The sequence below is a fragment of the Lucilia sericata genome, unplaced genomic scaffold (assembly GCF_015586225.1).
Source record: "Lucilia sericata isolate MDLA Ls3-8-SP2 unplaced genomic scaffold, ASM1558622v1 Contig000682F_arrow, whole genome shotgun sequence".
NCBI lineage: Eukaryota > Metazoa > Arthropoda > Insecta > Diptera > Calliphoridae > Lucilia > Lucilia sericata.
In genome coordinates this window covers 38,902-65,510 of record NW_023994686.1, presented here as the reverse complement: position 1 = coordinate 65,510, position 26,609 = coordinate 38,902, and the positions used below count along the sequence as shown (strand labels likewise).

The window sequence follows — 26,609 nt, the reverse complement described above, 5'->3', positions numbered from 1 at the left end:
CAAAAAAGACCTATGTCAAATTATCTTAAAATTTGCTACCTGAAGGTTGATTACAAAGAATACCTGAAGTTTGATACAAAGAATACGGATACCGCTAAATCGATTCACATAATGATCCTTAGGCTACTACTAAACTTTAACAATATTTCTACGCGTTACATACTACATCAGTACAAACCCATAATACCTTTCAAGTAGTGTATAATATCTAGCTTCGAGTACCGGGTTCGGAATACATGTTAGAAATATTTTAAAACCAAATAACAATTCAACAGATCTCAAACTATAATACTTAATTCAACATCAAAATCCAAACGAGACAAAACAAATTATTACAACCCAGTGTAATTGTAAATGATAAATTGCTTAATATCTTATATTTATACATAAGATCGGTGGAGGATATAATAAAAAATAAAGATTTTTTTAATACTTAAAGGTCCTACAAGTTTTTAAAGTACCCATGAAATGAAGTTCTGTATGCAAATTAGGGAATTTCTAAATCTACAACGTGATATAAGTCAGCTATAGCAGTAGTGTTATTAAAAATTTAATAACAATTTAATCGAAATTATGTATAAAGTACTTTTCAAGAGTAATCTACTATTAATAAGTACATAGCGCCGTCTTAACATAAAAAGACGTAAGTACTAGCTAACATTTAAATTTTGTTCGTAAGGTGAAAGAAATCTTATTAGAAACCGATGGATAAAATAAATGAAAAGTTTTATATGTATATTATTTTTATTTGTATATTCCACGGAATTGTACTAGAAAATGTAAAAAAAAAATTTTTTTGAGAAACAAATTTTTTTAAGGTAACGAAATGTACTTATTTTGAAGTACGCATTCTGACGCATTCTGATTGCATTATCAACAGATATTTTATAATTATGAACACAAGATATCTTAAAAAGCAAAGTATCGGAACATAAAAATTACAGTAGTGTCGCTTGATTATGTGATGATATAAAAACTCAACTAGTTTTCGACTTATGGTCAGTTACGAAAAGAACCATGAAAGTCTTGGGTGTACTAGCATTAGCATTGGCTTGTGTTTCGGCCGCCATCATACCCGAAACTCCAGTATTTCTTAAAGACTTTAAAAGAACTAAAGCTATCGAAGGACGTATTATTAATGGTAGTCCAGCTCATCCCGGTCTATTTCCTTATCAAGTTGGTCTATCACTTGATGATGCATATGGAGCATTTTGGTGTGGTGGTTCTTTAATTGGTAAAGAATGGGTATTGACTGCTGCCCATTGTACAAATGGTGTTTTAGCTGGAATCGTGTATTTGGGAAGCACTGAACGCTCAGTTGCTGAAGTCACATACACTATAGACTCAAGAGCTATATATCAACATAAAGACTTCGATTCCACTACTTTGGCTAATGATATCTCTTTAATCAAAATTCCTGAAGTTGCCTACAGCAAATTGATTCAACCTGTCAAATTACCAGCTATGTCCAACTCATATCCAACATTTACCGGAGATTATGCCCTTGCAAGTGGTTGGGGAGCTGATCGTGACTGTAAGTTTCAATGTTCTCATTTTCATACACCCAAAATATATTCTTACGAATTTGTGTTTTTACTTTATAGTTGGATGGCCTGTTGACACATTGAGTTACGCCTATTTCATAGTCATGAGTAATGCTGAGTGTGCTCAAACTTATGGTTCTCTTATTACTAGCAAAATACTTTGTATTGCGACTACTAGCGGTTATTCCACTTGCCAAGGAGACTCTGGCGGCCCATTGGTTTTAGACTCGACAAAAGAACTTATTGGTGTTACATCTTTCACTTCAACACTTGGTTGCGAAGCTGGTTCACCAGGTGGTTTTGCTCGTGTAACCAGTTATTTGGATTGGATCAAGACGAACACCGGCATTTCCTACTAATTAATTTAATGGAATTTTAAAATTTTTTAAAGTATTAAATTATCATGAAATAAAATTTACTATGTATAAAAAAACATTGCTTAAATAACACAAATTTTATTTAACTACAATAATACTGAAGACATTCGTCGATCGATTAATAATAAACAACTTTAGTATTATATAATGGATCTTATAGTTGGATTTTAGGAATTATTTTTACTCAAAAATTTATAGAGTACAAATATTTGTACTTTTTATTGGATATAAATGCAATAAACCCAATGGAAATTTATTTTCAAATTTAAACAATGACCAGGTTAAGGGCTTCATTGACGATCCTATTTGTAGTTCAGATATTTTAATTTTAATATGTAACATATAGTCTCCCTTTACAAGCGGAGTCGATTTAGTCTTGTCAGGTATCTAAATTTTAATTTATTTTATCAGATATGCTTTCGAGAAGTTTCCTATTTAAAACAAGTAAATCGGTCCATACATAACGGAGATATTGATTAGTTTTTTAGAAACTTTAAAAATTACTAGAGGGGTCCATTAATAAATAATGGACCAATTTTAAGCATTTTAAATGACGGGCATAGCAAAATCGACTTAGAAAGTAATTCTGAGCCGATCGGTATACTTTAAGGTCCAATATTTTTGGGTGTTACAAACACCAGCACAAACGCATAACACCCACCCCACTATAGTGATGCAGGATATAAAAAGTTGTTTCGAGAAAAGTGGCTTTGAAATTTTAATGAAAACAAATCAGGGGATTTGGAAGATAAAACCAGTTCCAGACATTATTTTCGAAATTAAAAATTTGATAAATCTACATGGAAGATTTTAATATTACACATATTTTGTAGTCTTCAGTTAGAAAAAAAAACTAATTTTGGATTAGGCTAGTCTTGTAGTAAATGGGCGATATGTACTATATTTAGAAATAAAACCCCCCGATTTATTTAATAACTTGTTATAATGTTTCAAGTGCACAAAAACACTTGAAACTATTTTTAAAGATTAATTTAGATTATAAGCGTCTATATGCAAATTTTAATAAAACTACTTATGAAAAAATCATATGATATATGAAATTATATAACAAGATAATCGACCTGATGTCTAAAGTTCTATTAACCTACTTCATAAACGTACAAACATACATATATGTATGCATAAGTACATGTTTATTAATTATTAGAGTAATAAGTTATTCTTACCGATTTTGAAGTATTTTTAGAGGCAGTTTGATTAGGTTATCAAACACTATTTGATAATGAGAGAAAACAAACTTTTGGAACATAAAAATTGCACTAGTGGCGCTTGATAAGGTTTAAATTTTAATATAAAAACACAACTAATTTTCAATTAATGGTCAGTTACGAATTGTATTTACTCAGCTACCGCAACCATGAAAGTCTTGGTAGTATTAGCATTGTCCTTGGCTTGCGTTTCGGCAGCCAGCTTACCAGCAACTCCTGCTTTTTTCAAGGACATAAAACGTCCCGAAAGTCGTATTGTTAATGGAAGTCCTGCACATCCCGGTCTATTCCCCTATCAAGTAGGTTTATCACTTCACATTGAATACGGTTCATTTTGGTGTGGTGGTTCTTTAATTGGCAAAGAATGGGTATTGACTGCTGCTCACTGCACATATGATGTACTGAATGCTGTAGTATATTTGGGCAGCACTACTCGCACTGTGGCTGAAGTCACGTACAATGTTGATCGTAGCAACATTTTCACACACAGCGGCTTTAATCTTCAAACCTATGAAAACGATGTCGCCTTAATTAGAATTCCTGAAGTTGCCTATAGCAAATTAATTCAACCTGTTAAGCTACCTGCTATTTCTGGTTCATATCCAACCTATGCTGGTACTTGGGGTACCGCCACCGGTTGGGGCAACGATCATGATTGTAAGTGTTCATTTTGTTTTAAGTGTAATAACCATTTATATTGTGGATTTTATTTTTCCTGTATAGACGGTATGACTGTAACCACCTTGAATTTCGCTCATCTTTTGATTATTACTAATGCCGAATGTGCTAAAACTTATGGCGATGTGGTCGTTAATAGCGGCACTCTTTGTGTTTCGACTTCTGGCGGTAGTTCTACTTGCCAAGGTGATTCTGGTGGTCCATTAGTTTCGGGCACTACTAAAGAACTTATTGGTGTAACATCTTTTGGTTCGGCTCTTGGTTGCGAAGCTGGTTATCCAGTTGGTTTTGCCCGTGTCACCCATTTCTTGGAATGGATTAAAGACCACACTGGCATATACTACTAATTTAATGTAAATAATATTTTATTTAAATTATTACGATAAAATTAAATATAAATATGTACTAAAATTAAATTTTAAAATAGTTTATTGTTTTAATTGCAATTATGTTATGAGTCAGAATAATATTGAGAATCATAAATGTTTATTAACACTTCAGAAATAGCTGATTATGGCCCCCATATATAGTTTTTGGATTTGAAATTGTCCACATACACCTGTGCTTCTTTGAATCATAGAAATAAAACACTTCACATTTATCTATGCTTAACATCTGGACTAGACCAGACATTATGATTTTGTTTATCTCTTATCACAAGCAATTATATCGGCAGAGCTTTATATAGATATTCTGAAATACTTGAACATACTTAGTATATATACATATATGTATGAATGTATGTTTATACCCCCATATTATTATCAATTAAAACAGTTTAAAAGGCAATTAATTCAACTATATGTGAAGCATTAAGAATTAGTTATCGGTATTAAATCTTGGGAATGCTTTCCAAGAATTGTTAATCCTTTAGTTAAATCAATTTGAAATATTTGGGAAAATAATTCCTTTGAAGTTTTTATACCCTACACTACTTTAGTGGGGAGGGTATATGGATTTGTGCTGATGTTTGTAACATACAAAAATATTCGTCCTAGACCCACCTTAAAGTATACCAATCGGCTTAGAATCGTTTTCTGAGTCGATTAAGCTATGTCCGTCCGTCTGGCTGGCTGGCTGGCTGGCTGTCCATGTAAACCTTGTGCGCAAGGTACAGGTCGCAATTTTCAAGATAATTGGATGAAATTTGGATCGCACGTTTTATTTGACCCAAGGACGAATTGAAAATGGTTAAAATCGGTCCATTATTTCACCTAGCCCCCATAGAACAGAACCCCCCGAAAAGGGCTTCTGAGCTCATAATTATGTTAAATATACAGATATATCGATAAAATACGGCACAACTAAGTTTTATAGAAGTCTTGATGACCCTGCCAAATTTCATAAAGATCGGGCCCCATTTGACCCTAACTCCCATACAAAGTCCCCTTCAGAAAATTACTTGAATGTCCAAAATTAACTTATAAACACAAATATCGCGATGAAATTCAGCACAATAAAATATTATGTCAATATAAATATATTCACAAAATTTAATTATATTATTAATATTCATAACTGGTGTAGGGTATCATATGGTCGGCCACGCCCGACTATACTTTCTTACTTGTTTTGAATTTCATCTATTATAAACAGTACGATAGTGTATTTATATCAAATGAAAGGTCATTCAAATATCTTTCTTTTAATACACTCCTATTTGATCTACATATAACGATACTACGCTAAATAGACTTCGCTATTTATATATAAGGGTTCAGAATTCTAATTTATATTATAAATTGCTTTGTAAGGTTATTTATTTGTTTATTGAATCGGTTTCCTTTAAATTTCTAACATTGATAGGTCTTAGTCTGGAAGAGTCAATACAGCCCAATAGTTAACAGCGGGTCAGTAAAATCCAAATTACGATATCGTTAGAAATCTCTATTTATATTCAATTAAAATTTCAATCGATATCGTGTGCCTTAATTTGGGACCTGGCCTCTGAATTTCTTAATTAATTGTATAAATAGTGATGTCTACGCTGAAATGGCTAAAAGCGTAGTTTAGCACATGATATCTTGAAAATTTTGAGGACAGATTCGGTTTCAGCGCATGTTCTGATCTGGGGATTCGACTTTTTTAAGGCGAATTAAAAATTATGGTAACAAAACAAATTTCAAAAATCAAAAATAGCAATAATATCGAATATCGATGTTTGTAGAATCGATTTCGGAAATCAATATTTTATTTTAATAATAATCAATAGAATATTTATCATCTATTAAGAATAAATAATATTGTGAAATTCAAACCAGAAAATTTTAAAAATGGACTACAATCTACACTAAGATAAGAGAATAGTTTGTCGACCAGTGTAATTATAAATTCATAAACATTATATAACAAATTAATTGAAATAATATCAATTTAAAAGAAAGTACTTCAGAAACGTGTGTTTATTAGGGTAATCAATTATTAATACTGATTTAAGAATGTTTTTAGATTAAATATCAAACACTATTTGATAATGATCAAAACAAGATAAACAAAGTTTTCAAACATACATATTTATAAAAAAAAAAACATTAAGACCCTTTAAAAATATTTTGATATAAAAGACCAACTAGTTTTGGATTAATGATCAGTTACAAATTATAACTACTTGAACGATGAAAGTATTTGTAGTGTTGGCATTAGCATTGGCTTGCGTTTCGGCAGCCTCTATACCGGAAACTGCTGTTTTCCCCAAGGACTTGAAAGTTGCTAAAGTTATTGAGGAACGTATTACTAATGGATATGAAGCTTATCCTGGTCTATTCCCCTACCAAGTAGGCTTAACATTATCACTTGGTCAATATGGATCCATGTGGTGTGGTGGTTCTTTGATTGGCAAAACATGGGTGTTGACTGCTGCCCACTGTACCGATCGTGTTTTGTCTGCTACCGTGTATTTGGGAAGTACTGAACGCACTGTTGCTCAAGTTACTTTTAAAGTGGACTCCGCCTCCTTTATCCAACATGAAGGCTACAATCCCATAACTTTGAATAATGATATCTCTTTGATCAGAATTCCTGAAGTTACTTATTCCGATGAAATTCAACCAATTAAGCTACCCGCTATTTCTGAAACCTACTCCAACTATGCTAATACTTGGGCCACCGCATCTGGTTGGGGACTCGATGAGAGTAATTTTAGATATTTTTATTAAATTTCTTTATATGCTAAATTAACTGTTTTCTCTTTTTTTAAGACAACGCAAGTGTATCTAACTTGAGATATGCCCAATTTCTGGTCATAACTAATGCTGAGTGTGCTAAAACCTATGGATCAATGATTAATAACAATATCCTTTGTGTTGCCACTCCTAGTGGCACTTCTACATGCAGCGGTGATTCTGGTGGCCCATTAGTATCAGATTTTACAAGAGAACTCATTGGTGTTACCTCTTTTGTTTCCCGAGCTGGTTGCCAATATGGTGCTGCTGCTGGATTCGCCCGTGTAACCACTTACTTGGAATGGATCAGGGCCTACACTGGCATTTCATATTAACCAATTTAATTTTATCTTTAAAATGCTGGACTTTTGTTTAAGTTATTACGAATAGAAATATACTATGTGTGTTTGGTAAATTTAATAAATATCGTTTTCTTTTTAAAGAAATGTAGTAAAGAAAGTAACGATAGTTTAAGGACCGTTATCTGAAACCCCGGGTTTTTTCAACGATTCTTGACAAAGAGTACTCCAAATAAATTAGGGCTGGTCCGTACAAATGCAAGGTCAACAACTAACTAACTAACTAACTAACTAACTAACTAACTAACTACTAACTAACTAACTAACTAACTAACTAACTAACTAACTAACTAACTAACTAACTAACTAACTAACTAACTAACTAACTAACTAACTAACTAACTAACTAACTAACTAACTAACTAACTAACTAACTAACTACTAACTAACTAACTAACTAACTAACTAACTAACTAACTAACTAACTAACTACTAACTAACTAACTAACTAACTAACTAACTAACTACTAACTAACTAACTAACTAACTAACTAACTAACTAACTAACTAACTAACTAACTAACTACTAACTAACTAACTAACTACTAACTAACTAACTAACTAACTAACTAACTAACTAACTAACTACTAACTAACTAACTAACTAACTACTAACTAACTAACTACTAACTAACTAACTAACTAACTACTAACTAACTAACTAACTAACTAACTAACTAACTAACTAACTAACTAACTAACTAACTATCTAACTAACTAACTAACTAACTAACTAACTAACTAACTAGCCCACTAACTAACTAATTAACTCAGTCAAATTATAATAAATTCGTATATTCATACATACATATATGTATTTCCAAATTGGTATTTACAACAACAACACATTCTTTAACTTTAATAAAGTAATTTTTTATTTCATTCTATTTTTAAATCCATAATTGTACAAATTACTTAGACTGCATTAATACGATATGCCGGTAAGGGATTTGATCCATTCTAAATAAGTGGTTACACGAGCAAATCCAGATGGATATCCAGATTCGCAGCCACCTGATGAAACAAAAGATGTTACAACCAATAAGTTCAGAGCCCAAAGCTAAGGGACCACCAGAATCACCCTGGCAAGTGGAAGTGCCGTCAGGAGTAGCAACGCAAAGTATTGCGTCTGTAATCATGGGACCATAGGTCTGAGCACACTCAGCATTACTAATGACTTCAAGTTGAACATATTTCAAACCCCATACAACCCATCCAGCTAAAGGAAGAATACAATTAGTATAACAATGAAATAAATTAAATAAATAAAAAACTGTACATACCATCTTCAATTTTTCCCCAACCGGAGGCGGTGGGCCATGTGCCATCATAAGTTGGATATGATTGAGAAATAGCTGGTAGTCTAATGGGTTGAATTTCATCGGTAAAGGTCACTGCAGGAATTTTGATTAAAGTGATATCATTGTTGAAAGTAAAAGGATCATAGTCTCTATGTTGAAAAAAGGAATTATAATCAACGGAGTAAGTAACTTTGGCAACAGCACGAGAAGTGCTTCCCAAGTAAACGGTAATAGATCTAACACCATCTGTACAATGAGCAGCAGTCAACACCCATTCCTTGCCAATTAAAGAGCCACCGCACCAAAATGAGCCATAGTCTCCATTAAGTGATAATCCAGCTTGGTAAGGAAATTGACCGGGGGAAGCATCATGTCCATTAGTAATACGACCTTCGATAACATTATCGGCTTTCAAGTCTTTCAGAAAAACTGCAGTTTCGGGAATTGAGGCTGCTGAAACGCAAGCCAACGCTAATGCTAACACCACAAATACTTTCATTGTTACTGAAGCTAAATATAATTCGTAACTGACGAGTTTAACAAAAACTGTTGGAGCTTTTATATTGTCACATTTGAAATTGGCCGCACGTTCTGAGATTTGTTTTGCAAATACAATATCGGAAATGGCCCCTTGAAAGCTTTATAAAATACACTTAAACATTGATTAAGGAAAACAAAAATTATTTAAGATTACTTAAGACCCAATTTCGTTTTTAATTGCGTAAAGCTAGAAAAAAGATTTAATATTCTTATAAGGTTGAAGTCCCAATGTTTTGATTGAAAAATTCTAATCTATTTTATATTCTTTGAGTTGATCCTTATTAAAAGTATTTTGTTTAAAAGCGTAAATAAAAATGCAAACAAACTTAATCGAAATTAATGTCTTAAGTACTCTCAAATACTTTAAAACTAATCAATTGTTTTAAACATTTTAAAATTTTCAAGGGGTATTAAATCAAGATTTCTGATTGCAAGCATTAGAACCACAATATGACAATATAAAAGCACCAAGAAATGTTGGTTAATCGTCAGTTACGAATTTTAACAAGTTTCGGAAACAATGAAAGTATTTGTGGTGTTAGCATTAGCTTTGGCTTGCGTTTCGGCAGCCTCTGTTCCCGAAACTCCTGTTTTTCCTAAGGACTTAAAAGGCGAAGGTCGTATTACTAACGGGCATGAAGCTAATCCCGGACAATTCCCTTACCAAGTTGGCTTATCTCTTTTTAATGACTACGGCACATTTTGGTGTGGTGGTTCCTTAATCGGCAGTGAATGGGTATTGACTGCTGCTCATTGTACAGAAGGAGTCGTAGCTGCTACCGTATATTTGGGAAGCACCATACGTACTGTTGCCAAAGTTGCTTACTCTGTGGACCGCAGCTCCATTTTCCAACACACAGACTTTGATAATTATAATTTCCACAATGATATCTCTCTAATCAGAATCCCTGCTGTTACCTATACCGATGATATTCAACCCATTAGACTACCAGCTATTTCTGAAACATATCCTTCATATACTGGTAGTATTGCCACCGCATCTGGTTGGGGAAAAACCTACGATAGTAAGTTCATTTACGATCATTGTTATTATATTTGAGTGATTCCATCTTTATGTGTCTTTTATTATTTTTTAGCCGGATTTGTTGTATGGATGTTGAATTATGCTGAGCTTCCTGTCATTAGCAACGAGGAGTGTGTTCAAAGTTTTGGCTCATTGATTACTGATACATTTGTTTGCGTTTCAACTCCTAACGGCAGTTCCCCTTGCAATGGTGATAATGGTGGTCCTTTAGCTTTGGACTCCGATCTTATTGGTGTAGCATCGTTTGTTTCGTCGTCTGGTTGTCAAGTTGGTTATCCAGCTGTATTTACTCGTGTAACCACTTACTTAGACTGGATTAAGTCCCACACTGGCATCTCCTATTAAGGCAGCTTAAACAAATTGTATAATTAGTTGGATTTACAAATAGGTTGAAATAAAAATGTCTGAGAACAAACAAAACACTTTACAGTTTTATTTTGTTTAATCAAACGTTCTATTAGTAATTCTCATTAAATTGTATTACGATACCTAAATCGTTAAATATCGGTCATGTCGCCAGAACGTCTGACATTAGTCCGATATAAGTGTATTTATTACCCAATTTTATTTATGCCATAATCCGCATTAAGTCATGTGAAAAGATTATTAAAAATTCCATAACAATTTAATATAGATTATATCTTAAGTGTTATTAAAGTAAGTACTTAAAGAACGCGTGTTAATTTTTCGGGTTATCAATTATTAATACTGGTTTTGGATTACTTTCTGATTCCATTATCAAACACTATTCCCATAGTAGTGCTTCGTGGTCAAGTACAACTGTATAACCTACATACAAACTGTATAACTGTTTTACCTTTATATAACTGTATTACCTACCATAGTATTTGTTTGATGGTAGGTAATACAGTATGTACGCTGTATTATTACTTATGCTTTGATTTATAATTTCTTAAAGGTGGTCACATATCTCAGTTATTTATGGACAGATTTTGCTGATTTTCAATAAGAAACTTTTCGAAATCAAGCCTGACAGAATTATTGAAGATTTGGATCCCGAAGATATCTGGAGTTTTTTATTGATTTCAACAAAAAGACAGACGGACTTGGCTTAAACGACTTCGCGTTCTTCGCTATCTAGAATATATATATACGTTAAGGGGTCGGAAAATTATATTGTAGAAATTACAAACAGAATGACAAACTTATATGTATATACCCCCCTCACGAAGGTGAGTGAGTGAATTTTAGGGAACTAAAACTAATTATAAATTTTTCATACTAAAATTTATTTTTTACAAAAAATTTTAGTGATTATAGGATTTTGTTATTTTCTTGATTGGAGGCTTAATTAAAGAACTAAAACCATTATATATTCATTTGATATTAACAAAGTATGTTATTTATTCTATGTTCATAATGGTACAAATAAATTACTTAAGCTGCATTAATAAGATATCCCAGTGTGGGACTTAATCCATTCTAAATAAGTGGTTACACGAACAAATCCGGATGGATATCCAGATTGGCAACCAGCAGCCGAAACAAAAGATGTTATACCAATAAGTTCAGAATTCGAAACCAATGGACCACCAAAATCACCCTGGCAAGTAGAAGTGCCGCTAGGAGTTGAAACACAAAGTAGTGTGTCAGTTATCATTGAGCCATAGGTTTCTGCACACTCAGCATTACTAATGACTGGCAGATCGGCATAATTTAACATCCATACAACCCATCCATCTAAGCAAAAAGAAAAATTTAGTATAAAGATATAAACACTTAAGAACTGCAACTTACCGTTATCGGTACTTCCCCAACCAGAAGCGGTGGCAATACTACCAGCATAAGTTGAATATGATTCAGATATAGTTGGTAGCTTAACAGCTTGAATTTCATTGGTATAAGTAACTGGCGGTATTCTAATTAAACTGATATCATTATTGAAAGTATCAGGATTGAAGTCTTTATGCTGATAAATGGAGTTGTAATCGACGGTGTGAGCAACTTTGGCAACAGTACGTTTAGTGCTTCCCAAGAATACGGTAACAGATCTGACGCCATCTGTGCAATGAGCTGCAGTCAATACCCATTCCTGGCCAATCAATGAACCACCGCACCAAAATGTGCCATAGTCCCAATTAAGTAATAGGCCTACTTGGTAAGGGAATTGACCGGGCTTAGCTTCATGTCCATTAGCAATACGACCATCGATAGCCTTATCGGCTTTTAAGTGTTTTAGAAAAACAGCAGTTTCTGGAATGGAGGCTACCGAAGAGCAAACCAAAGCTAATGCTAAGACCACAAATACTTTCATTGTTTCCGAAACTCTATATAATTCGTAACTAACGTTTAATTAACAATTCTTATTGCTTTTATATTGTCATATTTATTATTGGCCCTACTGACGACAATTGTCCGTTCTATACGTTCAATCGGAAATCTTGATTTAATGCCTCTTTGAAATTGATTAACCTAAAAAGATTTAAGAGTACTTAAGACATATTTTCGATTAAACATGTTTGCTTTTTTAATTACTTTGATACGATTAATAAGGTTGAACTCAAAATATTTTAGTTTAAAAATAACATCCAATTTGAAATTTTCAAAGAATTTCTATAAAATTATATATCATTTACAAAAGTAATAAGAAAGGTGTGTGTGACCTATACTATTCAGACAATAAGGCTTTGAATGTCCCTTTAATCAGGATTTTTAACTAAAACAAAACTGAGTACCACCAATTACGAGTTCAACCTTATTAATCGTATTAATTAATAATACAAACAAACTTGATCGAAATTAGATCTCAAGTAATATTAAATATTTTTAAACTAATCAATTTATAGGAATTTAAAAAATTCTCAAGGGGTCATTTCCGATATTAAATTCGGAATTTGACAATATAAAAGCACACAGAATTGTGGATTAATCTTCAGTTGCGCATTCTAACAAGTTTCGGAAACAATGAAAGTATTTGTGGTGTTAGCATTAATATTGGCTTGCGTTACAGCAGCCTCTATTCCCGAAACTCCTGTTTTTCTCAAAGACTTAAAAGCAGATAAAGTTGTCGAAGGCCGTATCACTAACGGACATGAAGCTAATTTCGGTCAATTCCCTTACCAAGTTGGCTTATCGCTTCACGATGACTATGGTACCTTTTTTTGCGGTGGTTCATTAATCGGCAATGAATGGGTGCTGACCGCTGCCCATTGCACAGATAAAGTCATATCTGCTACTGTGTACTTGGGTAGCACTATTCGTACTGTTGCCACAGTTACTTATGGCGTTGATAGCAGCTCCATTTATCAACATGCACACTATGATCCTTATACTTTTAATAATGATATCTCCTTAATCAGAATTCCTGCTGTTACCTATACCGATGAAATTCAACCCATTAAACTACCAGCTGTTTCTAAATCATATCCAACTTATGCTGGTACCACTGCTATCGCTTCCGGTTGGGGAAAAACCTATGATTGTAAGTTATATTCTTCAAGTGATCTTATGTTTATACTAATATTGTTTTTTGTTTTAGCTGGCTGGACCGTATGGATGTTGAATTATGCTGATCTTCCAGTCATAAGTAATGCTGAATGTGCTCAAACCTATGGTTCAATAATAACTGATACACTACTATGTGTTTCAACTCCTGATGGCACTTCCACTTGCCAGGGTGATTCTGGTGGTCCCTTAGTTTCGGACTCTGAACTTATTGGAGTGACATCTTTTGTTTCGTCAGCTGGTTGCCAAGCTGGATATCCATCTGGATTTGCTCGTGTTACAACTTATTTAGAATGGATTAAATCCCACACTGGCATATCATATTAATGTAGTTTAAGAAATTTTTATAGTTATGGATTTAAAAATAGATGAAATAAAAAATAATAATTTGTAAAAGAAAAAAAATGAAAAGATCAACCAGAACTGAAAGAAATAAACCTTCAAACTTCTAAATTTATAAAGATAATTTGGTATATGATCTTCTATTATATTAAAGGCAAAGGCTATTGAAAATGTTTCATTGCATCATGTAACCAGGTTACATGATAGATACAGTAACATATACCTAAGAGATATGCGCCATCGGGATCCAATCCCTCATTGGTCCACTAAAGTCCAAAATTTCCACAAAGGACGAATTATTCAATTATTATTCGTTCTAATATTTTTATATCCTTCACCTTCGTGAGAAGGGTATTTATAAGTTTGTTATTTCGTTTGTATGTACATATACATATATTCTGGATCCTTATAGATAGCGGAGTCGATTAAGCCATGTCTGTGTGTCTGTTGTAATCAATTTTGTAAAGACCCCAGATATCTGCGAAATTCAAATCTTCAATAATTCTGTCAGACATGCTTTCGAAAAGATTCCTATTCAAAATCAGCAAAATCCGTCCATAAATCACGGAGATATAAGCAGAAAATCGGAACAACTTGTAAAATTGCATCAAAAAAGGGGAATGTTAGTGCATGCTTTGGAAAAAAATCAGCAACAACATCCACTTATTGAAAAAGCGTAGCACAGTGGTATAGGAAAAAAACAAGAGGGAAATAATTCGGTAACTTCTAAACGGTTAATCCGATTTTAATGAAATTTGGTATGCACAAAGAGGAGGTGTTGTCGAGTTTAGGTTTTGAATTTGGACCTTATAGGCCAACCAGGGGCCCGGCGGGGGGTCCTCAAATTAGGACACCTCGGCTATGTTAAATTTTTAAAACGATCCTATTTCTTCATTTGAGTTCCGATTTAAAAAAAATTTCGTATATAGAATCTCCTCATCGAGCACTATAAAAAATGTTGTCATAGCAGTAAATTATCTCTTATAGTTTAGGAGATATTCGCATTTGAAAATTAAAATTTTAAAATTTTTACCGTCCTTACTTTAGTTTTTTTTGATAATAGCAGGTCAAAATATTCCCGATTTTCGCCATTTTTTTTTATTCGCTTAACAACAAGTTTATATATCAAGCAGTGAAAGAATTATGTAAAAATCATGACTGAGTCCAAAGTTATAGGCATTTTAATTTAAAAAATTAAAAAAAGGCGATTTTTTGTCATTTTTTTGGGAAAAAAGTATCTTTTTCTTTTTAAGTTATCTAAAAAGTTTCTAAGAAGATGTATATAGAATTTATACTTTTTGGAAAGCTGACTTTACATAAAATACGATAAATGAAACAAAACCTAAAAATTTTTGATACCGAGGGGACCAGGTCCATCCAAAAAAACCCTATTTTTTATGGAAAATTAAATTTTGAGCAAAAATTCTCAAATCGCATAGTCGATATCAAATTATAGTGACCTGTTTTATATGACCCAATAAGTTCTTAATCATTTTGTAACGGGTTTCGATAACCCCGCCCCTGGTATGGATATAATAGGCAAAAAACCAAAAAATCCCATTTTTGGGATTTTTTAAAACTTTTTTGGGAATTCCGGGATTTCTAATAAGAAAATTCGAAATTTTTATTTAATTTTGGATTTTGAGTAAAAAAATCTACCTAACTGTAAAATTTCATCAAAAAATATTCATAAATAAAATTTTTATTGCAATTTGAAAAATTTGTATCTTCGCAAAAACTGAATAAAAAACATTTTTTAATTTTTTTTAAAAAAAGTATTCCGCGAATTTTTTAACTTTCAAAAATTATATACAGTTTTGAAAAATAGACAAAATTACCTTTCCATTGATATATAACATGCCTACCTAATGTTTTTTAAGTGACAAATTAATTAGGGAAAACTCAACATCTTTTAGAAAATTTACCTAGCACTATTATTTTCATCCATATATGTAACAAATTTAAGAGTTAACCTTATGGATGAAAATAATAGTGCTAGGCAAATTTTCTAAAAGATGTTGAGTTTTCCCTAATTAATTTGTCACTTAAAAAACATTAGGTAGGCATGTTATATATCAATGGAAAGGTATTTTTGTCTATTTTTCAAAACTGTATATAATTTTTGAAAATTAAAAAATTCGCGGAATACTTTTTTTAAAAAAAATTAAAAAATGTTTTTTATTCAGTTTTTGCGAAGATACAAATTTTTCAAATTGCAATAAAAATTTTATTTATGAATATTTTTTGATGAAATTTTACAGTTAGGTAGATTTTTTTACTCAAAATCCAAAATTAAATAAAAATTTCGAATTTTCTTATTAGAAATCCCGGAATTCCCAAAAAAGTTTTAAAAAATCCCAAAAATGGGATTTTTTGGTTTTTTGCCTATTATATCCATACCAGGGGCGGGGTTATCGAAACCCGTTACAAAATGATTAAGAACTTATTGGGTCATATAAAACAGGTCACTATAATTTGATATCGACTATGCGATTTGAGAATTTTTGCTCAAAATTTAATTTTCCATAAAAAATAGGGTTTTTTTGGATGGACCTGGTCCCCTCGGTATCAAAAATTTTTAGGTTTTGTTTCATTTATCGTATTTTATGTAAAGTCAGCTTTCCAAAAAGTATAAATTCTATATACATCTTCTTAGAAACTTTTTAGATAACTTAAAAAGAAAAAGATACTTTTTTCCCAAAAAAATGACAAAAAATCGCCTTTTTTTAATTTTTTAAATTAAAATGCCTATAACTTTGGACTCAGTCATGATTTTTACATAATTCTTTCACTGCTTGATATATAAACTTGTTGTTAAGCGAATAAAAAAAAATGGCGAAAATCGGGAATATTTTGACCTGCTATTATCAAAAAAAACTAAAGTAAGGACGGTAAAAATTTTAAAATTTTAATTTTCAAATGCGAATATCTCCTAAACTATAAGAGATAATTTACTGCTATGACAACATTTTTTATAGTGCTCGATGAGGAGATTCTATATACGAAATTTTTTTTAAATCGGAACTCAAATGAAGAAATAGGATCGTTTTAAAAATTTAACATAGCCGAGGTGTCCTAATTTGATGACCCCCCGCCGGGCCCCTGGTTAGCCTATAAGGTCCAAATTCAAAACCTAAACTCGACAACACCTCCTCTTTGTGCACACCAAATTTCATTAAAATCGGATTAACCGTTTAGAAGTTACCGAATTATTTCCCTCTTTTTTTTTTCCTATACCACTGTGCGTAGGTTTGGTTGTACGTCGGTTTTCCCGCTTTGTGTATTTTATGTGTTTTGTTTTGTTTCTTATTGCTAAACTAACGGCAGAATTGAAAAATGTAATATAAACTTATTCTAAAAACACACTATGGTAGAATCTATGAATACAAAAACAATTTATGTATATGAATTATAAAGTAATGTGAGGGGAAGCGAAAATAACCCCCTAAGTCACGTGAAAAGATAATTTATTAAAAATTTTATAAAAATTAATTAAATATTTAATCGAAATTATATCTGGAGTGCTAATAAAGTAAGTACTTAAAGAGGGTGTGTTCATTCTTAGGATAATCAATACTTTTAGATGCATTCTGATTGCATAGTCAAGTTTTATTTTATAAAAATTATTAAAATATAACTTCTTAAAAAAAGAAAACAATATGTAAGACTACGTATAAGAATTCCAGTAGTTCCAACTGATAATAAGACGCTATAAAAACACAACAAATTTTCCTTTATTGGTCAGTTACGAATTATACATTGCAGATAGAAACATGAAAGTATTGGTGGTGATAGCATTAGTGTTGGCTTGCGCTTCGGCGGCTTCCATACCCGGAACTCCTGTTTTCTTTAAAGACTTAAAATCCGCTAAAGATATTGAAGGCCGTATTACTAATGGCTATGAAGCTTATTCTGGCCAATTTCCTTATCAAGTTGGCTTATCACTTCATGGAGAATATGGTTCATTTTGGTGTGGTGGTTCTTTAATCGGCAATGAATGGGTGTTGACTGCTGCTCATTGTACAGATGGTATCAAACGTGTAACCGTATATTTGGGAAGCACAGTTCGTACTGTTGCCAAAGTTGCTCACACCGTTGATCTCAACTCTATTTATCAACATAACGACTATAATCCCAATACTTTTAATAATGACATCACTTTAATCAGAATTCCTGCCGTTAGCTATACTGATGAAATTCAACCTGTTAAGCTACCAGCTATTTCTGACTCATACTCAACCTATGCTGGTACTTATGGCACCGCATCCGGTTGGGGTCTCGATAAAGATAGTAAGTTTTAATGTTTTTGTATTTAAGTGTACATATGTATTTGTATCCCAAATTCTTATACTTTTCATTTTATACTAGATGGCTGGATTGTATCGTCCTTAAATTATGCTTTTTTGAGAATTATTCCTAATGCTGAGTGTGCTCAAACTTATGGCTCCATGATTACCAACACTATACTTTGTGTTTCGACTCCTGATGGCACTTCCACTTGCAATGGTGATTCTGGCGGTCCTTTAGTTTCAGATATTTCAAAAGAACTTATTGGTGTAACATCTTTTGGTTCGTTGGCTGGTTGCCAAGCCGGATATCCAGCTGGTTTTGCTCGTGTAACCACCTACTTGGAGTGGATCAAAGATCATACTGGTATATCGTACTAATAACTTTTAATTTATGTAATTTATATAAATTAACTATTAAAAGAGTTTAAAATTTTAATAACGTAAATAGTACATTTGATTAACATTTTTCTATTCATAATAGCTACTGAATCATAAATAACAATTACCTCAACATGACTAATAGATTAAATTCGTGTAGATTTGTAAAAATTTCAGGTTTGGAAAGTTCTATTTGTTTCTACAGACGAAAATAAAAGTTTCCATCTGTGCTGGGAAAATAGTTTGAAAACAAAACACTTCACATTTGTTTTTGTAACTTAATAATAATTAAATAAAATAAATAAAATAAAGATGATTGATTAAAAACCTCTTAACTTTGAATCTTTCATGGAATATTCTCAAAAGTAATAAATTAAAATCTTATAAACAGGTAAAAAAACAGACCGACCTTACCTTCCAGATAAGTAAAAGGTATTTCGCAATGAATAAATTCTAAAATTACACAAATCTCTCGATTTATGCAAGCGATAGTTGTTAAATTATAAAATTTGTACAGCATTCATGCAATAATACCAATAATAATTGCTTTTGTAGCACAGTGTATTTAAAAATTCACACACAATTAATAATAATAATTTAATCGAAATTATAACTCAAGTACTTTTTAAACATATTCACTTTCTTTCCAACCTAATCTGGTTTTTTATGTTAATTTTAGACATTTTCAAAAGGTATTCTGATTGCATTATCAAAAACTATTTGATAAGAATGAAATCAAGATTTCCGATAATATATGTTTGTGCATACATACAGTCTCAGAAAATATAAGAAACATTAGAACCCTTACAAAATGTGATGATATAAAAGCACAACTAGTTTTCGATTAATGGTCAGTTACAAATTAGAACTACTTAAACGATGAAAGTATTTGTAGTGTTAGCATTAGCGTTGGCTTGCGCCTCGGCAGCCTCTATACCCGAAACAGCTGTTTTTCCTAAGGACTTGAAAAGCCCTAGAGTTATTGAAGGTCGTATCACCAATGGTTACGAAGCTTACCCCGGTCTATTCCCTTACCAAGTTGGCTTATCCCTTCATAGTAATTATGGATCCATGTGGTGTGGTGGTTCTTTGATTGGCAAAGAATGGGTGTTGACAGCTGCTCATTGCACAGATGGAATCGACCGTGTAACCGTATACTTGGGAAGCACTGTTCGTACTGTTGCCAAGGTTCATCACACCGTTGACCGCAGCTCCATTTATCAACATGCTGAATATAATCCTTATACATTTAACAACGATGTCACTTTAATCAGAATTCCTGAAGTTACCTATAGCAATGAAATTCAACCCGTTAAGCTACCAGCTATTTCTGAATCTTATCCAAGTTATGCTGGTTCATGGGCCACCGCCTCCGGTTGGGGACGTGACCACGATTGTAAGTTAGAATTTTTTAAAGTGTTTCAAGATTTAACTTAGATTTATTCTTATCTTCTATTCCTATTTAGCTGGTGCGGTCGTATCGATGTTGAACTATGCTTATCTTCCAGTGATTACTAATGCCGAATGTGCCCAAACTTATGGCTCTATGATTACTAATAAAATTCTTTGTGTTTCGACTCCTAGCGGTACTTCTACTTGCCAGGGTGATTCTGGCGGACCTTTGGTTTTGGACTCTGAACTTATTGGTGTGACATCTTTTGTTTCTTTAGCTGGTTGTCAAGCTGGATATCCAGCTGGTTTTGCTCGTGTAACCAGTTACTTAGACTGGATCAAATCCTACACAGGCATATCCTATTAATTAAGTCTAAGAATATTTATAATTATGAATTTAAAAATATAATATTATATAGAAAATATGTTTGATAATAAAATTGTTTAAATTTTAATCACATTTACATATTTATTTTATCTTTAACCGAAGTGCTAATCATGTTGACCAGTGTAAAGATAATATAATGTTTGAAAACAAACAAAACACTTCAATATTTATTAGTTTTTTTTTTTTTAATCAAAAGTTTTTCTTTAAAATGTCGTACGCAAACTATAAAATATCTGATATACCACCAGATGTCTATGATTGATTGTTAAATGCGTTGAGAACTACACATATTGCCAAAAAAAGAAACGATTAATGTTCGTAATATGAACATTTCAAAATTATCTCTATTTTATTGGTTAGTTTTAACCTAATCATTAGACCGTTAGACGCTAATAGTACTTCCATATCAGACATTGGCGCACTCATATACGGTGCTGCCAGATAATTTTGTAGAAAAACATATTCGTGCGATAATCTTCAATATTCTGATAATATTCTTATACTGATATCATAATTAAGTAATTAAGCTATTTACGATTAAGGGCCAATCTTTAGGTGAAAGATTAGCGATTAAATTAAAATTAATCCTCGAAAGATGTTTTTGAGTACTCAATTAGTTAATTTTGTTTGCAAGTTTAAGCGCCCAACGGAGGTGGTTTAATCTTAAGCACGAAATGCAAAAGTGTAAACAGCTGATGCAAAAAAATTAATAAAATTTTTATAAATATAAACATTAAAATGTTCTATTTATTGATTAGTATAAATTATGGACACTTCAAAATACATTTTTTGTTTTTAATTTAAGTTTTCATTAATTTTCATATTAAATTTACTATTGTCTTCTTCTTTTTTATAAAATATGCATTGTTTTGATAACAAACAGTGAAGTTTTCTGTTGTTTTGTATGGCAACACTGCGAAGTTTAATCTTGTACTCAAAAACATCAAAGGGGATTAACATAAGATTAAATTTATTTTTAGATTAACTAATCTGATTATTAATAGGCATTTTATTACCATCTCAAAAACCCGCTCTAAGTGTTTTTCAGTATAAGACTTCAGTATAAGACATACATAGTATACAAAATATATTCGAGACGAACTTTATCCTGATATCATTATTAATCGGAAGTGGACTTTATATGAAAGCTATGGTCATTATAGACCAATCCATGTTATAGTTTGTAATACGATTTCTATCCATCTTAGATTTATAATTATGTGCAAACTTTTTTGATAATACCGATATACTAGACGAAGTTATTGACAATAAATCTATTTTCCGGGAGTATGTAAATTTGTATGGGAGCTTTATGAAATTTCAAATCGATTGTTATAATTTTCAATCAAAAAGTTTACAGAAATTCTGAGACCAGATTTGGATTCAGCGCTGCTCAATACTTTTCTTTTAGATACATAATGACAAATTGTATGGCCAACAGCCAACGGAATTCAGTTCAATTCTTTATAAATTTTTCGATATAAATCTTTAAAACTTTAACCTGAACTAAATCACCTGATGTGTTATGTATTTATTTCGCAACACAGTGTAATTAAAATATAATAGAAAATTAACAACAATTTAATCGAAATTAAATCTTAAAGTTTATTAATAACCTAATCGGTAATTTATGTTAATTTTAAAAATAGGCATTCTGATTGTATTATCACAAAAACTATATATTTGATAACGAATTTATCAAGATTTCCTAAGTTTTATAATATACGAATGTGACGATATAAAAGCACAACGTATTTTAGTTACAAATTATATATCAGTCAGTTACAAATTATATATTAACTAATAGCAGCATGAAAGTCTTAGTAGTGCTAGCATTAGCTTTTGCTTGCGTTTCGGCCGCCTCCCTAGCCGGAACTCCTGTTGCTTCTAAAGATGTGAAAGGTGCTAAAGATCTTGAAAGTCGCATTACGAATGGCTATGAAGCATATCCCGGTTTAATACCTTACCAAGTGGGTTTATCACTTAATAGAGGTTATGGTTTTTCTTGGTGTGGTGGTTCTTTAATTGGCAAATCATGGGTGTTGACTGCAGCTCACTGCACTGATCGTGTATTGTCTGCTACCGTATATTTGGGGAGCACAGTACGCACAGTGGCCCAAGTCACATTTAATATTGACTATAGTTCAATTATACAACATAACGGCTATAATCCCACAACTTTTGCTAATGATATAGCATTGATCAGAATTCCCGAAGTTACCTACAGTGATGAAATTCAACCTATTCGACTACCGGCTATATCTGAATCATATCAATCTTATGCTGGTACTTATGGTACCGCCTCCGGTTGGGGACTTGCTCAAGACAGTAAGTTTTACTTTCTCATACATATAAAAATTTTGCTTATACTAGGTGTGTTATCTTTTTAGATGGTTTTGTTGTTTCTGTTTTAAATTACGCTTATCTGCCCATTATTACTAATGCCGAGTGTGCCAAAACTTTTGGCTCAATGATTACTAGCAATACACTTTGTGTTTCGACTCCTAGAGGCACATCGACTTGCAAAGGTAATTCTGGTGGTCCCTTGGTCTTGGACTCTACACAAGAACTTATTGGTGTGACTTCGTTTGGTTCATTAGTTGGTTGCCAGATTGGCTATCCAGCTGGCTTTGTGCGTGTAACTAGTTACTTGGATTGGATCGCTTACCACACAGGCATTTCATATTAAATAATCTGTTAAAAATTAAAACGTTATTTAAATATACTATGTATATTTTTGTTAAAGTAAACAAAAAATAAATAATTATAACCGATCGTTTAAAATTGTTTGTTTTAATTCTAAGCGCTGTACACCTATTTTTTCGAAGACATACAAAACATTCCAAAATTATTTAGTTTAATTTATTTCCAATATCCTACCAAATATCACTTACCCGTTTATACCTTGTTATAATCACTGTTGCCAGATCAGTGTAAAAAATTACCTATTGACGATTTGATTTTAACTCTAAATTTGACGATTTTGCACCCAAATCATCTGGCAACTATGGTTACAGTATCTATAGTTAACAGTACTACCATCTATGGGAAGTTATTATATTTTTTTTATTTACTGGTTTGTGAATTTGATAAGTTGTATACAATTGCCAGATGTTCAATTTTAAAAAGTTAATTTATTAAATTTTAGTTTTAATAGTAACAAACATTATTAACTAGTGTTGTACACTTTTATACAGTTACATTTTTTATAACAATATCTCGACTTATAAACATTTCATATAGAAAGAATTAACAATTCCGTTTGTAAAGTTAAAATTACAAACGGAATGGCAAGCTTATACATATGCCCTTCTCATGAAGGTGAATTTTGTTATATTTTGATAAATTATTCAAGATTTGAATTCTGAAGAAACCTAATTTCATCGCGGTCCAAGTTCAGATGATTTATAATGGATATTGCGTAAAAGTTCTACGTGTTAGAAATATTTTAAAACCACTATCACAATTATCGATTAAAATCCAAAGTAGGAAATTTTTTGCCGATCAGTGTTATTTAAATATAAATTAAAAATATGTACATACAGTAGTTTTCCGATTTAACGACCATTCAATTCTACGAACATCGCATTTAACGAACAAGCTAATTTTTCCTATTGACTACCTTAAATAACGAACAAAACTTGTTTTTTGTACTCTGTTTAACGAACTAATAAAAATATTATTATTTAAATGAAGATAAAATGACATTTATCAAAAATAACAAATAACCTAAGTTGTAGCAAAAAACTATACCGTTGTTTTAAGCGGTGCTTTTATACCCAAAACTGTAACACATTCTGGGTTCTTATTAAATTTTAGTTCGATGTAGCTATGTCCGTCCTTCAGATAATGACTTTAACTCAATACTCGCTTAACAATACGAGTACGCCGATGAAATTCGATACAAACATGTTCTATACTAACCGAAATCTCTAACAAATTTTATGGGAATCGGTCCATAATTGACCTTACCCTCCATATCAGGCCCCCTTAAGAAAATTTCTTCAACGCTCATTACTCGCTTAAAAATACGAGTATAGCGATGTACTTCGAGAAATAACTTTAAAGCTCATGACTGAATTTAAAATACAGCGATTAAATTCGACACAAATATGGTTTGAAGGTGGGTATATAAGATTCGGAATTTTGTGTTTTGTGCTATTTAAAAAAAAAAGAATTAATTTTTATAAAATACATTTAAAAAATATTTTATGTACCTATTTTTAATTATTTTCCTACCAAAAACCCACGTTTTAGTTAGTACTGCATATAACGAACTTTTCAATTTTACGAACAGGCCTGACAACATATGGGTTCGTTAAATCGGAAAACTACTGTATGTATATACATTTCTTTAAATCACAATTTTTATTACCAATAATTGGCTATTTAGTATCTCCAAATCGAAATAACGTTCTATGGACTATAAAAATAAAAACAAATGTATTTCCCATTTATTTTTTTCTTTCTTATCATTAATTTAAGTATTTACTAAATAATAATATTCGCTAATAAATAAAAATGTATTAACATGGATTTGGAATATTTATTTCAAGAGTCATGATTATTTTTAAATTATAAGAAACCAACTGATAAGGATTGTATGAAGATTTCCGACCGATATCCTATATTATTATTAAAACAAACCAGACGAAAATAAATTACAATTAAAAAAAAAATAATAATTTCCGATGATATAAAAGCACGACTAAATTTCAGAACAATGGTCAGTTGAATAGGAGCTATTGGTATTGAAACCATGAAAGTCTTTGTAGTGTTAGCATTAGCGTTAGCTTGCGTCTCGGCTGCATCTATACCCGAAATTCCCGCCTTTTTAGAAGACGTAGCAGACGTTAATGTTATTGAGGGTCGTATTACTAATGGTAATGCGGCTGCTGTCGGCCAGTTTCCCTATCAAGCTGGCTTATCTTTGAAAAGAAGTAGTGGTTCATTTTGGTGCGGCGGTTCTTTAATTGGCAATCAATGGGTATTGACTGCTGCTCACTGCACAGATGGTGTTATTTCGGCCACTGTTTATTTGGGTAGCACTGTTCGTACAGTGGCCAAAGTTAGCCACACTGTTACGTCCAGTTCCATTTATCAACATACCGGTTATAACTCCAATACTTTGGCCAATGATATATCTTTAATCAAAATTCCTGCTGTTAGCTATACCGCTGAAATTAAAGCCATTAGATTACCGGCAATTTCTAGCTCCTATTCAACTTATGCTGGTGATTATGCCATTGCTTCCGGTTGGGGACGTGCTGTGGATAGTAAGTTTTAATTTATTTTTAATTGGCATTGATTGGGATGCTCAAAACTATTTTTTAATTTTACAGCTGGTTCAGTTGTTTCCTCCTTGAACTTTGCCCGCCTTCAAGTTATTAGCAATACTGTGTGTGCTGCTACTTATGGCAATTCGGTTGTTACTAGCAAAACTATTTGTGTTTCGACTCCCGGCGGTACTTCCACTTGCCAAGGTGATTCTGGCGGTCCATTAGCTCTGGAATCTTCTCAGCTACTTATTGGTGTTACATCGTTTGTTTCGTCTTCCGGCTGCCAAGCTGGAAGACCATCTGGATTTATTCGTGTAACCGGTTACTTGGACTGGATCAAAGCCAACACCGGAATTGCTTACTAAGTATTATGTTTGAAATTCAAACATATTTAGTTTAATTTAAAAAATTAAATTATTTTAAATAAACTTATAGACGAATCAAGTGTTTTTCATGTCAATAAACTAATATTTTAGAGCATAACTTGAATTTTAACAATAATTTCTGGAATCTATAGAGTAAATTAATTACATTATTTTCAAAATTTGGATTTCAATTCATAACTTAATATTTCAAATTAATTGTTTAAAGTCATAATCTGATTGAATTAAATCCCAAACTAACTCAAATTGAACGAATAAAATTTAATTCAATTTGAATAAGTTAGAGTGCAATATTCACCTATAAACTAGTTCTTTATTAACTCTTCGATAATTTATAGAAGTTTAGATTTCATTTATTTTGAAAGTTAAAATGGTAAACAAATAATGGACTTATCCGGTAATATATGCAAAACATACAAATGTATTTGAGTAGAATTTTATACCAATATGTTTATTAAT

At 31.9% G+C, this 26,609-nt stretch overlaps 10 protein-coding genes across 10 annotated transcripts; 8 read left to right on the top strand and 2 right to left on the bottom strand.

Annotated features, from left to right (window-relative positions):
* Positions 1 to 987: 987 nt before the first annotated feature.
* Positions 988 to 1,977, top strand: LOC119607282 (serine protease 1-like). Its single transcript, XM_037961149.1, has 2 exons — positions 988 to 1,534; positions 1,605 to 1,977. Exons 1-2 carry the CDS (start codon positions 1,018 to 1,020, stop codon positions 1,901 to 1,903), a joined length of 816 nt encoding a protein of 271 aa, XP_037817077.1. The 5' UTR covers positions 988 to 1,017; the 3' UTR covers positions 1,904 to 1,977.
* A 1,270-nt stretch (positions 1,978 to 3,247) lies between these two features.
* Positions 3,248 to 4,244, top strand: LOC119607286 (collagenase-like). Its single transcript, XM_037961153.1, has 2 exons — positions 3,248 to 3,807; positions 3,874 to 4,244. The coding sequence occupies exons 1-2, from the start codon at positions 3,300 to 3,302 to the stop codon at positions 4,173 to 4,175; spliced, it is 810 nt and encodes a 269-aa protein (XP_037817081.1). The 5' UTR covers positions 3,248 to 3,299; the 3' UTR covers positions 4,176 to 4,244.
* Positions 4,245 to 6,406: 2,162 nt separating this feature from the next.
* Positions 6,407 to 7,404, top strand: LOC119607264 (serine protease 1-like). Its single transcript, XM_037961125.1, has 2 exons — positions 6,407 to 6,960; positions 7,026 to 7,404. Exons 1-2 carry the CDS (start codon positions 6,444 to 6,446, stop codon positions 7,322 to 7,324), a joined length of 816 nt encoding a protein of 271 aa, XP_037817053.1. The 5' UTR covers positions 6,407 to 6,443; the 3' UTR covers positions 7,325 to 7,404.
* Positions 7,405 to 8,199: 795 nt separating this feature from the next.
* Positions 8,200 to 9,202, bottom strand: LOC119607285 (serine protease 3-like). The gene is given in 3 exon segments (XM_037961152.1): positions 8,200 to 8,385; positions 8,387 to 8,567; positions 8,632 to 9,202. Coding segments are annotated over 3 exon segments (810 nt in total). The 5' UTR covers positions 9,149 to 9,202; the 3' UTR covers positions 8,200 to 8,273.
* A 452-nt stretch (positions 9,203 to 9,654) lies between these two features.
* On the top strand, positions 9,655 to 10,654 carry LOC119607287 (serine protease 1-like). The gene is made up of 2 exons (XM_037961154.1): positions 9,655 to 10,214; positions 10,287 to 10,654. Exons 1-2 carry the CDS (start codon positions 9,710 to 9,712, stop codon positions 10,577 to 10,579), a joined length of 798 nt encoding a protein of 265 aa, XP_037817082.1. The 5' UTR covers positions 9,655 to 9,709; the 3' UTR covers positions 10,580 to 10,654.
* Positions 10,655 to 11,570: 916 nt separating this feature from the next.
* On the bottom strand, positions 11,571 to 12,538 carry LOC119607269 (serine protease 1-like). The gene is made up of 2 exons (XM_037961129.1): positions 11,993 to 12,538; positions 11,571 to 11,935 (listed from the first exon to the last, which is right to left on the bottom strand). Exons 1-2 carry the CDS (start codon positions 12,507 to 12,509, stop codon positions 11,643 to 11,645), a joined length of 810 nt encoding a protein of 269 aa, XP_037817057.1. The 5' UTR covers positions 12,510 to 12,538; the 3' UTR covers positions 11,571 to 11,642.
* A 597-nt stretch (positions 12,539 to 13,135) lies between these two features.
* LOC119607265 (serine protease 1-like) lies at positions 13,136 to 14,088 on the top strand. The gene is made up of 2 exons (XM_037961126.1): positions 13,136 to 13,676; positions 13,734 to 14,088. The coding sequence occupies exons 1-2, from the start codon at positions 13,160 to 13,162 to the stop codon at positions 14,024 to 14,026; spliced, it is 810 nt and encodes a 269-aa protein (XP_037817054.1). The 5' UTR covers positions 13,136 to 13,159; the 3' UTR covers positions 14,027 to 14,088.
* Positions 14,089 to 17,787: 3,699 nt separating this feature from the next.
* LOC119607268 (serine protease 1-like) lies at positions 17,788 to 18,963 on the top strand. The gene is made up of 2 exons (XM_037961128.1): positions 17,788 to 18,331; positions 18,410 to 18,963. Exons 1-2 carry the CDS (start codon positions 17,815 to 17,817, stop codon positions 18,706 to 18,708), a joined length of 816 nt encoding a protein of 271 aa, XP_037817056.1. The 5' UTR covers positions 17,788 to 17,814; the 3' UTR covers positions 18,709 to 18,963.
* Positions 18,964 to 19,535: 572 nt separating this feature from the next.
* On the top strand, positions 19,536 to 26,132 carry LOC119607272 (transmembrane protease serine 9-like). The gene is made up of 6 exons (XM_037961133.1): positions 19,536 to 20,104; positions 20,175 to 20,464; positions 22,249 to 22,816; positions 22,879 to 23,126; positions 25,224 to 25,764; positions 25,831 to 26,132. Exons 1-6 carry the CDS (start codon positions 19,588 to 19,590, stop codon positions 26,130 to 26,132), a joined length of 2,466 nt encoding a protein of 821 aa, XP_037817061.1. The 5' UTR covers positions 19,536 to 19,587.
* On the top strand, positions 22,272 to 23,260 carry LOC119607263 (serine protease 1-like). The gene is made up of 2 exons (XM_037961124.1): positions 22,272 to 22,816; positions 22,879 to 23,260. The coding sequence occupies exons 1-2, from the start codon at positions 22,300 to 22,302 to the stop codon at positions 23,175 to 23,177; spliced, it is 816 nt and encodes a 271-aa protein (XP_037817052.1). The 5' UTR covers positions 22,272 to 22,299; the 3' UTR covers positions 23,178 to 23,260.
* Positions 26,133 to 26,609: the final 477 nt, after the last annotated feature.

What these genes read in the sequence shown, in the direction of transcription:
- LOC119607282 (XM_037961149.1), top strand. Translation starts at nt 1,018, where the DNA reads ATGAAAGTCTTGGGTGTACTAGCATTAGCATTGGCTTGTGTTTCGGCC. An exon ending in TTGGGGAGCTGATCGTGACT is followed by an intron (nt 1,535 to 1,604) that starts GTAAGTTTCAAT and finishes TTTACTTTATAG; the next exon opens with TTGGATGGCCTGTTGACACA.
- LOC119607286 (XM_037961153.1), top strand. Translation starts at nt 3,300, where the DNA reads ATGAAAGTCTTGGTAGTATTAGCATTGTCCTTGGCTTGCGTTTCGGCA. An exon ending in TTGGGGCAACGATCATGATT is followed by an intron (nt 3,808 to 3,873) that starts GTAAGTGTTCAT and finishes TTTCCTGTATAG; the next exon opens with ACGGTATGACTGTAACCACC.
- LOC119607264 (XM_037961125.1), top strand. Translation starts at nt 6,444, where the DNA reads ATGAAAGTATTTGTAGTGTTGGCATTAGCATTGGCTTGCGTTTCGGCA. An exon ending in TGGTTGGGGACTCGATGAGA is followed by an intron (nt 6,961 to 7,025) that starts GTAATTTTAGAT and finishes TCTTTTTTTAAG; the next exon opens with ACAACGCAAGTGTATCTAAC.
- LOC119607287 (XM_037961154.1), top strand. Translation starts at nt 9,710, where the DNA reads ATGAAAGTATTTGTGGTGTTAGCATTAGCTTTGGCTTGCGTTTCGGCA. An exon ending in TTGGGGAAAAACCTACGATA is followed by an intron (nt 10,215 to 10,286) that starts GTAAGTTCATTT and finishes ATTATTTTTTAG; the next exon opens with CCGGATTTGTTGTATGGATG.
- LOC119607269 (XM_037961129.1), bottom strand. Translation starts at nt 12,509, where the DNA reads ATGAAAGTATTTGTGGTCTTAGCATTAGCTTTGGTTTGCTCTTCGGTA. An exon ending in TTGGGGAAGTACCGATAACG is followed by an intron (nt 11,936 to 11,992) that starts GTAAGTTGCAGT and finishes CTTTTTGCTTAG; the next exon opens with ATGGATGGGTTGTATGGATG.
- LOC119607265 (XM_037961126.1), top strand. Translation starts at nt 13,160, where the DNA reads ATGAAAGTATTTGTGGTGTTAGCATTAATATTGGCTTGCGTTACAGCA. An exon ending in TTGGGGAAAAACCTATGATT is followed by an intron (nt 13,677 to 13,733) that starts GTAAGTTATATT and finishes TTTTTGTTTTAG; the next exon opens with CTGGCTGGACCGTATGGATG.
- LOC119607268 (XM_037961128.1), top strand. Translation starts at nt 17,815, where the DNA reads ATGAAAGTATTGGTGGTGATAGCATTAGTGTTGGCTTGCGCTTCGGCG. An exon ending in TTGGGGTCTCGATAAAGATA is followed by an intron (nt 18,332 to 18,409) that starts GTAAGTTTTAAT and finishes ATTTTATACTAG; the next exon opens with ATGGCTGGATTGTATCGTCC.
- LOC119607272 (XM_037961133.1), top strand. Translation starts at nt 19,588, where the DNA reads ATGAAAGTATTTGTAGTGTTAGCATTAGCGTTGGCTTGCGCCTCGGCA. An exon ending in TTGGGGACGTGACCACGATT is followed by an intron (nt 20,105 to 20,174) that starts GTAAGTTAGAAT and finishes ATTCCTATTTAG; the next exon opens with CTGGTGCGGTCGTATCGATG. An exon ending in TTGGGGACGTGCTGTGGATA is followed by an intron (nt 25,765 to 25,830) that starts GTAAGTTTTAAT and finishes TTAATTTTACAG; the next exon opens with CTGGTTCAGTTGTTTCCTCC.
- LOC119607263 (XM_037961124.1), top strand. Translation starts at nt 22,300, where the DNA reads ATGAAAGTCTTAGTAGTGCTAGCATTAGCTTTTGCTTGCGTTTCGGCC. An exon ending in TTGGGGACTTGCTCAAGACA is followed by an intron (nt 22,817 to 22,878) that starts GTAAGTTTTACT and finishes TTATCTTTTTAG; the next exon opens with ATGGTTTTGTTGTTTCTGTT.